The sequence below is a fragment of the Mesoplodon densirostris genome, chromosome 1 (assembly GCF_025265405.1).
Source record: "Mesoplodon densirostris isolate mMesDen1 chromosome 1, mMesDen1 primary haplotype, whole genome shotgun sequence".
Lineage (NCBI taxonomy): Eukaryota > Metazoa > Chordata > Mammalia > Artiodactyla > Ziphiidae > Mesoplodon > Mesoplodon densirostris.
In genome coordinates, this window is record NC_082661.1 from 205,541,296 (window position 1) to 205,553,554 (window position 12,259).

The window sequence follows — 12,259 nt, forward strand, 5'->3', positions numbered from 1 at the left end:
CGTCCCGGGGTGACTGTACTCTTCTCCCTTTTATTATGAGCCCATCAGAAGAGGAGGCGTGCATGTTATCAGTAATGTACAACATTTTCCAGAGGCTCTTTGCCCAAACTTCTCTCGGGAAAGACATTCTGACTTGTGTTTTACTCTCTGCTTAATTTTCCACAGAGAAGTAACAAAAAGACATTGTGTAGATGAGGCATTGTCTTCCTTACCTGTGATGATGACCTCCCCCCCGCCGCCCCAGTTTGGGGCAAGGAAATACCGTGTATAAAACGTCAACCCTGAAATTCTCTGTTAAGCCTGCCAATCAAAGTATTATTTCAAGGCTCAGGCAGGCCTCTGCATTCTTGTCAGACTTTTCATCTTTCACACCCAGGATATGACTTATATTGTATTGTTTGACTCTTAGCGTTTCCTGTCACTATTTTTTTTTTCTTACATCATTTAAAAAATATTCTCCCCTTTTGAGACATTTTTTTTTTTTTTGCGGTACGCTGGCCTCTCACTGTTGTGGCCTCTCCCGTTGCGGAGCACAGGCTCCGGACGCGCAGGCTCAGCGGCCATGGCTCACCGGCCTAGCCGCTCCGTGACATGTGGGATCTTCCCGGACCGGGGCACGAACCCGCGTCCCCTGCATCGGCAGGCGGACTCTCAATCACTGCGCCACCAGGGAAGCCCCAAGGCATTTGCTTCTGCACTTTTTACTTAGATCTCTTCACCAGCCTCACTGTAGTCCTGCCCCATCCAGGTTCCGATGCAGGAATGTGCAGCTTTTATTTCCAGGATGCTTGCCTGGCCCCTGACTGACAGGTGCCTACCATCAGCACCCCGAGAAGGATGGTGAGGGTGGATTTACCTCCTTGTCGCCAGGCCCCTCAGCGCCTTGTTAGTGGGGGTCCCTCCAGCCCCTCCTTAGGCCCTCCTGGTCAGGCCAGCAGCACTCAGGTGCTGGGGGCTCCCCGTCTGCCCTGAGGTGAGATCCGGAGGAAGCATTACTGAAGAAGGCGTGGAAAACTCCACGAGCTCATGCCAGCTCCCTTTTTAGGTTATATGTTTAATTTGTGGTTTCGGGAATCAAGGGAGAGCGTTAGGACCTATTTCAAGGGCCAAGACCGTCCTGATTTCTCCAGGCCGCGCGGCCTTCTGCCCATGCTCACCTGTCAGTGTCGGGCTCGTGCTCATTGGGGGTCTCGGGCGTGTCAGCCTTGAAGAAATCTCCGGGATTCTGGAGACGCTGCCACCGTCATGCGTTCCCAGAGACGAACGTGAAGCCGGTGCAGACTCGGGGTGCAGGCCGGGAGGGCTGGCCGGAGGGGGACTCGCACAGAGGCCGTGCGGGGATGCGGGGAACGGAGCGTGACAGGCTCCCGTGTCCCCGCCTCGTTCACTCCGTCATCGGGTCTGGGCGCTGACCGGGCAGCCCTGGGGTCCGGCGCCGGGGCCCTTCCCGTAAGTCCTGCTGCTTTAAAGCAATGTCCCCTCCTCTCTCCTCCAGGATCGAGTCCAACGACCTGCCCCTGCTGACAGCTGTCGCCAGCACTCACTCTCCGTACGTCGCTCAGATACTCTTATAAGCTGACGCTCAGGACAGCTGCGCTGTGGAAGAAGGGTCAGCCGCTCAGCCGAAGGAGGGAGGACAGACGGCCGCTCCCCAGGACCGCGAGGCCCGGGCAGGGCAGATGGAGCCAGTCCTGCACGCTGGGCCGGGCCGGGCGATGGCGTGAGCACGTCGGGGCCCAGCAGCGGGGCTGAGACGTCTCCCAGTTCCAGCGCGAGCTCCCCAAGCTGGGGAGAGGGGTCCCGCCGTCCTGAGAAGACAGCGCGGGGACCCCGGGTCAGCGGCCGGGTGAAGCCCGCGCGTGCCACCCTCCGTTCCGGTGGCTGCGGCGTCACCATCACCGTCTGGTGCAAAGCACGGAGGGCCGGGAGCTCCAGGGACCCGCTGCTTCCCCGTCTTGTCCCAGTTTACCGTGTTCGAGATGCAGCCACGAGTAGGTCAGGGATGGGTCGTTGGTGCGATCAAGGCAGAAATCGGCGCAGCATCCTCAGCCCGGCCCCGTGTGGTCCCGTGGCCGCGGCGAGCTCCGCCCGACCCCGCCCGGCTTCTCCGGACGCTTCGCAGCTCTCGGCAGCCTTTTAAGCGGGGCCGTTCACCAAAGTTGGTTCTGTAAGCTGGCGAGTGGTTCTGTGGCTGAACTCCAGCGGAAGCCACCTTCTTCCTATACTAGTTAATACATACGACTATTTATATTTTAAAAGGCCCAGCTGTCCTGGTGGGAAACGAAAGCTGCAAGAGTGCAGGAAGACCCATGAAACGAATTCGTTTGAACGTTTATAAACAATCCAGATATGAGCTGAATTTTTACACTATCATCTCTGTGCCTTCCAATCCCTATGTCCTTTTCAAAACAGCTTCCCAGAAATTCACTGCCCCGTAGTATAAAAACTTGCCAAAATGAAACATTGTTTATTTATGAGCATAGTTTGCTTTTTAAAAGACCTTCATATTCTGTTGACGTTAACTTTAGTTTACTGACCGTGAAACAGATGATGTACTGACATCCAGGGTAAAGGAAAAGCCTCTTCGGTCAATGGATGGTTAAAAGGCAGGGGGCTGACCCAGTACAGCAGAACTGTTACACCTGCAGATATTGAGGTCGGTTCGTTATAACCAGGCTCTGATTTCCTTCTCTTTTATGAATTGATGCCGGTCCTTTCCATGTAGCCTTTGCACCTAAGAATATGAAACGACTTCCCTTTCAGGAGTTAAAATGACTTCATATTTTCTACTTGATAAAATCCTGATCCCAAAACCCAAGTTACATACATCTGTGTCTTTACTCTCTGACACATGCACGCGAGTTATTTGTTTGAAAGAGGAGAGCGGCAGGACCAATGGAGAAAAACAGGTGTGTTCTTTCTTTCTTAGGAATAGGTCAGAACGGCAGCCTTCCCCTCTTTTTAAATAAATCATCTTTGTTTCTTTTGGCGGCTTGTAGCATCTTTGTTCCCTGACCAGGGACTGAACTCAGGCCCTCCGCAGGGAGAGAGCACTGAGCCCTAACCCCTGGACCCCAGGGAATTCCGCCCCCCCCTTTTTTTTACGGTGTGAAATGCAGAGAGGCGTGTTGAGGCTCTTAAGATCTCGGATTTGTATTGTATGCCTTTCTCTCATAAAAGTGACGTCCATTCTTTCTACGTTTTCTGTTTCCTCTTGCCTGATGTCTGGCACGAGACGGGTGTTCCAAGTCCCTGGCTCCGTGGCATCGCGGCGGTTGTCGTGGACCTCGCCCGTGGCCACCCTCTCCCCGTCCGTGCTGAGTGAGGTCATAGCGTCCCCTCTGCACCGGCTTCGAGCACCCGCAGTCTCGGTTTCCTTCTCCTCGTTGACACGTTCTGGGCGCTTCCCATCCCTCCTCCCCTCACCTTCCAGGGCTTCACAGACAATAACTAGGAACAAAATCAGTGCACGTAGCAGCCCGGTGAGCAGTAGACCCGGCCCGGGGGACGCTGAGCTTTAAATGGCCGATTTCTAAACTCCACTGCGGCCCAGCCCCTGGAAGCTGAGGAAACTGGCTTTGCCTCTGCATCTCCTGTCCCCTGCCTCCCCCGGGAGAAGGTGACAGAGGAAAAGCACTCAGGACCCTAGGCGGCCCCGACCCTCACGACTGCCGCCTGCACAGCAGACCAGGGATGTTGCTGCTCGTTCATAAGCCCTCCCCGGGAGAACATCCACCTGTGCTCTCTCCTAAACTCAGCCTCCTCCCCAAAGCGGAAAAGAATCTCATGGAACTGTGTTGAGACACACACCGGACCCCACCTGGTGGCCTGGGTCTGTCTTAGCCCAAGAGGCAAGGAAGGGACCTGCCCTCGCCCAGGCCCACCTCAAGAAAAGAAACAAAAGTAAAAAAAAAAAAAAAAGAAAAAAAAGAAAACTACCTCAGTTGACAGGATTCCACCTTTAGGGTTTCTTCAACTTTGACGTCTTACCTGTTGAGTGCACCTTTTGTAGCATCTTGCTTTTCCACGCAAGCTGGGAAGCAGGATAGAGCGGTGTGTGCCCGCGTGACCGTGATGGGCCTCTCTCTAGCATGTCGCGGTTTTATTTTTCATAGACTGACGGGTGATATGAATGTAAAGATCATTGTGTACGTTTAAACATGACAATGAAAACTTAAAATGTAGCTTCCATACTTGTGCATAATTCCAAAGTATTTTATTTTTATCAGTGTTAAATAGCTTTTTGTACAGGCTTCAATCCATTTTTCTGAAGTGTGTTTTTTAATGAAAGTTAACTCCAAACTTTTCACATCCCATGGAACTGCCGTTTACACATCGCAACTTTTTAAACTTTCCATATTTTTCAAAGTTAACTTTTTTCGAGGGAGGAAAATCCCTGCCTGCTAAACGATACTAAACTGTTGTTTAGGCCCTTCGAATTAGGTCCTGAGATTTTATAAAATTCAGCCTGTAGCTTTTTAGGTTCCTCACTAGAGTTGGTTGTACATAAAAATAAAGAATATAAAGTGACCCCACGGTTCTTTTAAATATCTGGATTTTTCCACTAACACATACTTTTGAAAGTATTTTGTTCATGCATACTTTCACCAATAAACTGAAAAAGTCTTTAGCTTCTTGGTAAATGTGAACCATTTGTTTTCTCTTGTGCTTTGGGGGAGGGGACCTTTTAATATACTGTTTGCCTAAATCAAGCAGCCCCGTCTGAATGTTAATTTTTAAATGTCCATCTTTGGTGAACCGTACATCTTGAAAGCAAGATTGCAATGTGCTTAAATCTAAGTGGTGTTTAAAAAGGAGAAAATTCTGGGATTGATTTGTTACTACTGAAGTTCCATTAAGACAAATTGGTAGGACTTTATGTTTTTGATCAGTTAAATAGATATCAATGTCAATGTATGGAAATTTTTTTCTTCAAACTTGTTCACATATCATTTTGATCCATTTTTATGTGGCATTTGGTGCAATAAACCTTCTGAATTTATCTTGAACATTTTCCTGGTACTGCCTATGATTTGTTTGTTACGTTCAATCAGACTTAGACGTCTCATTTCCAGTAATTCATGCTGACACAAGCCCACTGTATATGTCAGTGACCCTCAGCAGGGCTGTTTGGGAAACGTAGAGCCTCTTTGGTGAGCATGGTGATGGGCGAGAGCTCCTGGCACAGTGTGGGCAGGGGCTGAGGGTGATAGGAGAACATCTTGTCACGTGCAGGGCACCCCGGAATGAGGAGTTATCCCACCTCCCGTGTGACTCACAAATATCCTGCTGACATTCAGGTGGGTGAAAGCCTTAGTTTATAATGATCTAAGCTGAGAATTTAATTTTGCGTTACATACAAGCACAACACATTTCTCTCATGAGCTTACTATACGCTGAATTTTCCAGGAATGCCACTGTTGTATATAAACTGAGGCAAGATTTTACTTTTGTAAGGTTTAGGATTTCAGCAAGAACTCACATCCATTTGGAAAACCCTGTTACCCGTAGCTGCGCTCCTCATGAAATCTGTCGTCAGCGCAGTGTTCTGTATCATCTCTGCTTGTAGCGGTTGCCTTTGTGGAGATTCCATTCAAGGGCAAGTATCTGCTTCGTTCATTATATTTTCTAATCTACTAGTGCCCCAATGTCAGTGTATTAAAGTATATGTTAATATAAGTTGTCAAATAGTACAACTAGGGCATTATAGTAGTTTGTTTTGTTTTTTGCGGTACGCAGGCCTCTCACTGTTGTGGCCTCTCCCGTTGCGGAGCACAGGCTCCAGACGCGCAGGCTCAGCGGCCAGGGCTCACGGGCCCAGCCGCTCTGCGGCATGTGGGATCTTCCTGGACCGGGGCACGAACCCGTGTCCCCTGCATCGGCAGGCAGACTCTCAACCACTGCACCACCAGGGAAGCCCTTAACAGATTTTTTTTAATGCACAAAAACACCTCAATTGGATTTAGTGACTGATAGATAGTAGGAGGGCTTTGGGACGGTTTAATCCATGATCTCTCTAATCCTACACAAAATTAGTTCAGGTGGAAAATAACTAATCCAAGACTCCTTCAGACACACTGCAATAAATCTCACGTGGACCCAGCTCAAAGTTCAGACCACATAGGAATGTCAGCAGCTGAACGCTACCTTCTTCAATACAGAGCATCTCTAGGGCAGGACCTACCAAGGAGGACTTCCACGGCTCCTTGCAGAGTGTTTCAGATGGATATACAATTAACTGTCAAACAGACATCTCCTGATAAACAGATCTCTGGCGAGAGAGGGTAAGCAATATTCTAGGGCAGTGGCAAGATTCTCCAGCGGAGCAAGGAGCCTCTCTCCATGTAGGGAACAGGAGTCTCTGAGTGTATTCCCTTTTCTATCATGGAAGCTTGTTGTCACACTCAATATTGAAACGCTGGATGACTACAGAGTGGATTTGCTGTGGTATTATGCAGAAGGACGTCAGGAAATAGTTGTTCATTTGAGTACATGCTTACACACTCTTTACTTGATTCTCATGATAACTCTATAAAATATTCAGGACAGATACTAACATCCCCATTTTACTAATGAAAAAACCCACATCGGGAAATATGCAACTTGTTCAAGATTCCATAGATAGTAACGGGGAAAAAACCTTGAATTTGAACTGGTATATTCTTACTCTGCTAGGCAGTCTGTGGGTTTTTTTTTTTTTAATAAATTTATTTATTTATTTATATTTTTGGCTGTATTGGGTCTTCATTGCTGTGCACGGGCTTTCTCTAGTTGCGGCGAGTGGGGGCTGCTCTTTGTTGCGGTGCACGGGCTTCTCATTGCTGTGGCTTCTCTTGTTGCAGAGCACGGGCTCTAGGCATGCGGGCCTCAGGAGTTGTGGCACACAGGCTCAGTAGTTGTGGCTCACGGACTCTAGAGTGCAGGCTCAGTAGTTGTGGCACACAGCCTTAGTTGCTTCGCGGCATGTAAGATCTTCCCGGACCAGGGCTCGAACCCATGTCCCCTGCATTGGCAGGCAGATTCTTAACCACCGCGCCACCAGGGAAGCCCAGTCTGTGGGGTTTTAAGAAGCGTTATAGATTTACCTCCATCTCACAGACTGAGAGTTTTCTCACGTTTTGGAAACTGACCAGATGGCTGTGATCTCCAGGTTAAACCATGTGATAAATAAGCGGTTCTAAGGACTGAGCCCCACACCTCCTGTTTTCTGTAGCTATAAAATGGGAATAATACCCACCCAGTCACTATATGGACATCACTGTGGAAATGGAATATGAATTACAAAACGTTCTGATAGGTTGAAAGGAGCTATAAAACTGATTATTCATAGTATTGATATTAAACAGCATTCTCTAATTCACACGTTAAAACAGCTTGACTTTTTCTCTGATGATTCTGAAAAGCAAATGATTGTACCTCCTGCTCTTTTGGTAGCTTTGGCAGCTTAGGTGGTCTGGAAACTCTTGGCAATGCTGCCTGGCTCTGCCGAAGGAGGATGGCCCGTTTGGAGTTTCTTTGATTGGTGTCCTCATAATCACCCATATGCCAGGCAATAAAACCACGACTGAAGCTTTCTTCTGCATCCATAATAGAAGGATTTGGTTGCCTGAAATAGGAACAAATCAGTTGGTTCTCAAATTGGAAAATTGTTAGAAATAAGGCCACCAGTTTTCAGATAGTTGAGATTTGTCTGTGTCTGTTGTGATTGTGATGATTTCTAGCCACAGAGCTTGGGAAAGCTAAGGCCCTGAGCCCTCAGCCAGTGTCCTGAGAAGCTTCTGGACTCTGCCCCTCCACTTCCCTAGACATCCAGCTGCTGGAGATGCAGGGAACTACCTGCCTAGGTGGACACTTATCCAGGAAGCTTGTTGATGACATCACCCTGGTACCACGACTGCTCCTGGCATCCTTCAGAGCCGAGTAGGCAAGATGCTAGGAATTTGGGGGCAGGCCGAGGCCTTGAGTTCTCCTGCAGGACACGCCTGTCGGGTTTGAGACTTCAGGGGATTCAGGGAAAAGCCAGCTTGGTGATGACAGACTCTGACTTCGGACAGTGCGTGGGAGGAAAGATCCAGGCTTCACTCTCTTTCCCCAGTAAAATCACGGTCTCCATTTCAACACCCCTTAATTAGAATATTATCTGAGGACTGTTTCCCCATTGTAAAGGGCCAGGTCTGGGGGAAAGGACAAGAAGGATCGTAGGATAAGGAGATGATCATAGGATAAGGATCTGCCATCTCTTTTGGAAGGCTATTGTCACCCAAGAGAGCTCGTGGGGCTTCTTACCTTCTTACCTTCATGTAAAAAGCAGACCTTCATTCTGTTTTATGGCCAAGTAATATTCCAATTTGTTTATCTATTCACCAGTGGATGGATATTTGGGTTGTTTCCACCTTTTTTTCTACCTAGGACTAGAATTGTGGGGTTGTATGGTAATTCTATGCTTAGCTTTTTGAGAAACCACTAAACTGTTTTCCATAATGGCTTCACCATGTTACACTAACACCAGCAATGTATGAGGGTTCTAATTTCTCCACATCCTCATCAACACTTGTTATTGCCTGTCTTTTTTATTTTACCATCCAAGTGTGAAGTAGTATCTCATGTGGTTTTCATTTGCATTTCTCTAATATCTAATTATGTTAAACATCTTTTCATGGGTTTATTGACCACTTATACATCTTCTTTGGAAAGCTGTCTATTCATATCTTTTGCTGCGTAATTTTATGCAGTTGTCTTTTAAATCATATAGGAAAAAAAGAGTTAAAAACCAAAATACATTAATGCTGACTTTTTAATTTACCTATGCAGTTACCTTTACCACTGACTTGTTAATTATTTTGTGTATTTGAGTTACTGTTTATTGTCCTTTCGTTTCAACCTGAAGGACTCCCTTTAGCATTTAGTGTAGGGCAGGTCTGCTAGGGACAAAAATCTCTCAGTTTTTATCCGTAATGTCTTAATTTCTCCTTCATTTTTGAAGGATAGTTTCGCTGGATATAGAATTTTTTGGCTAACTTGTTTTTCTTTCAGCACATTGAATATATCATTCTACTGCTTTCTGGCTTTCATTATTTCTGCTGAGAATTTAGCTGCTAATCTTTTTTTTTTTTATACATTCTTTTTTTTTTAAACCCCGCATTTGTTTATTTATTTATTTTTTTGGCTGTCTTGGGTCTTCGTTTCTGCGCAAGGGCTTTCTCTAGTTGTGGCAAGCGGGGGCCGCTCTTCATCACGGTGCGCGGGGCCTCTCACTATCGCGGCCCCTCTTGCTGCGGAGCACAGGCTCCAGACGCACAGGCTCAGTAGCCGTGGTTCACGGGCCCAGTTGCTTCACGGCATGTGGGATTCTCCCAGACCAGGGCTCGAACCCGTGTCCCCTGCATTAGCAGGCAGATTCTCAACCACTGCACCACCAGGGAAGCCCTTAGCTGCTAATCTTGAAGATCCCTTGTATACAATGACTCATTTTTCTTCTGCTACTTTCAAGATTCTCTCTCTGTCTTTGCCATTTGACAGTTTGACTATGATGTATCTAAGTGTGGGTCTCTGAGTTTCTCTTACTTGGAGTTTGTTGAGCTTCTTGAATGTGTCAGTTAGTATTTTTCATCACATGTGCGATGCTTCTGGCCATTATGTCAAATATTCCTTCTGCCTCTTCCTCTCTTCCTCTTTTCCTTCTGGGATTCCCATTGTGCTATGTTGGTACACAGTCTCAGAGCTCTGTTCCTTGTGCATTTTTTAAAAATTCTTTTTTCTTTCCATTTCTCAGAATGTATAATCTCAGTTGATCTAGATTTAAGTACACTGATTCTTTTCTGATAGCCCAAACCTGCTATTAAGCTCCCACTGTGAAGTTTTTATTTCATTTATTGTACTTTTCAACTCCAGAATTTCTATTGTTTTATATGTATGATTTCTATCTCCTTATTGATATTCTGTTTGTCAAGACCTTGTTCTCATACTTTCCTTTAATATTTTAGACATGGTTTCTGTGAGGGGAGGGTCCAAGTTCAGTCCATCCCTTCCCTTCTGTTCCCAAGAAACTCTCTGTGCTCAGTACAGGACATGGCAGCAAGCTCACAAGTCGCACTGCATGAAAAGAGCTCAGAGCGCAGTCAGTACATACCTGTTCCCTTTATCTTGAGCATGTGTAAACTTTCTCAGAACCGCTTTGCTATGCATGCGTAAATGGCCCCCAGGTGCATCCCCAACTTTGTGTATTTCAGACTCTAAGGGCTAAGAGTTGGGGTCCTTCTACTATGGCACAAAGTGAGGTGAATGCAGCCACACTGCCCACTGCAGCTGCCAAATGGACCCACAAGCCATGGGGGTCTGTCACACTGCAAGGAGATGGATCTTGTGTACTCTCTCCTCTTGAGGTAGGTAAACAATGTACCATTTGAGCCTGCATGCCTGTTGTCTGCTCTCAGTGACCTTGAGTCATGCACTGGTCTCTTCCCTGGCTGGCACTTACCTGCCTGTTAACTTTGGCTACACTCATGTTCTGTTCTATCCTCTGACACAGTCTAACCACCTACGGAAGCAGTTTCCCTTAGTATTTTGAGCATATCTGAAATAGCTGACTTAAAGTCTCGGTCAGCTAAATATATCTGTGCTTCCTTGGAGACAGTTTCTATTGACCACTTTCTTTCCCTGTGTATCAGCCATACCTTCCTGTTCCTTTGTCTCATAATTTTTCTGTTGATAAATTGACATTTGAAATAATATACTGTGCCAATTCTGGAAATGAGATTTTCTCCCTCTCCCCAGGGCTTGTTGTTCCTGCTTGTTTTTTGTTTTTTCTTTTCTCTGTTGTTGTTTTTTGTTGCTTTTTGTTTGTTTTTGGTGGTGGTGGTGATATTGCTGTTGTTTACTTTCCTGGACTAAGTGTTTAAAGTCTGTCATGTGTGCTCCCTGAATTTTCTGCTTGGTTAGCTTAGTGGTCAGCTAATGATTGGACAGAAATTTCCTTAAATGTCTCAAATCCATGTGTTTTCTGGTCTTTGTTTGTGTCTAGGCATACCTTCAATGCCCCAGCAGACAGTTTACAACTCTGCCTTAGCCTTCGTTTCCTGCTTTCATGGAGCTTCAAGATCAGCCAAAGGTCAGAGATTAGGACCTTTTGGGGCCTTGCCTGGGCATGTGCACAGCACTGCACGTGTGCACAGCCTTCTAGATTTCTAGGCATATGTTAAGAGCTTTTTGAAATCCTCTAGAGACATGTCATTTCCCAGTTTTTGCCTTAAAGATTTTTGGTCAGCTTCTTGTTTGCCCCAACTTGTATTTCCCTCCTCCCCCCAGACAACTGTAATATTAAATGATTATTGTTTTTGACGGGTGCTTGTGAGATAGAGATGTTCACACAGAGGTCAAATAATGACAAGCCCTGAGAATGGAGATTTTCCAGGGATTTTCAAGACAGATCGAATAATGAAACAAAACAAAAAGATAATCTATTGAATGGGAGAAAATATCTGCACATGATATGACCAATAAGGGATTAATATCCATCATATATAAACAGCTCATACAACTCAACATCAAAAAACAAACAACCTGATTAGAAAATGGGCAGAAGACCTGAACAGACATTTTTCTAAAGAGGAAATGCAGATGGTCAAAAGGTATATGAAAAGATGGTCAACATCCCTTATCATCAGGAAAATGCAAATCAAAACCACAATAAAATATCACCTCACACCTGTCAGAATGGCCATGATTAAAAAGAACACGCTAATAAAGATGTTAAAAAAAAGAACACAAATAACAAATGTTGGCAAGGATGTGGAGCAAAGGGAACACTGGTACACTGTTGGTGGGAATGTAAATTGGTTCAGCCACTATGCAAAACAGTATGGAGGTTCCTCAAAAAACTAAAAATAGAGCTACCATATGACTCAGCAATTCCACTCCTGGGCATATATCTGGAGAAAACTATGATTCAAAAAGATACATGCACCCCAATGTTCATAGCAGCATTGTTTAACATAGTCAAGGTATGGAAGCAACTTAAGTGTCCATTGATAGATGAATGGATTAAGATGTGGTATATATATACAATGGAATATTACTCAGCCATAAAAGAACGAAATTTTGCCATTTGTGACAACATGGATGGACTTGGAGGGCATTATGCTCAGTGAAATAAGTCAAAGACAAATAATATCTGATATCACTTACATGTGGAATCTAAAAAAATACAAGAAATTAGTGAATATAACAAAAAAGAAGGAGACTCACAGATACAAAGAACAAA

At 45.8% G+C, this 12,259-nt stretch overlaps 2 protein-coding genes across 7 annotated transcripts in view; one reads left to right on the plus strand and one right to left on the minus strand.

Moving 5' to 3' along the window:
* FNIP2 (folliculin interacting protein 2) overlaps window positions 1-5,009 on the plus strand; it is a 119,737-nt gene extending 114,728 nt beyond the window's left edge. For all 6 annotated transcript variants that reach the window (XM_060114658.1, XM_060114640.1, XM_060114677.1 and 3 more), the window contains one exon: window positions 1,496-5,009. In XM_060114658.1, the coding sequence (XP_059970641.1) occupies window positions 1,496-1,574 (79 nt within the window). In that variant the 3' untranslated portion in view covers window positions 1,575-5,009. The remainder of the gene's footprint in view (window positions 1-1,495) is intronic.
* SPMIP2 (sperm microtubule inner protein 2) overlaps window positions 1,583-12,259 on the minus strand; it is a 102,372-nt gene continuing 91,695 nt past the window's right edge. The window contains exons 4-8 of the mRNA XM_060097845.1: window positions 7,417-7,606; window positions 3,991-4,033; window positions 3,200-3,450; window positions 1,698-1,902; window positions 1,583-1,596 (exon numbers count right to left, since the gene is read on the minus strand). Coding sequence (XP_059953828.1) covers window positions 1,583-1,596; window positions 1,698-1,902; window positions 3,200-3,450; window positions 3,991-4,033; window positions 7,417-7,606 — 703 coding nt within the window. The remainder of the gene's footprint in view (window positions 1,597-1,697; window positions 1,903-3,199; window positions 3,451-3,990; window positions 4,034-7,416; window positions 7,607-12,259) is intronic.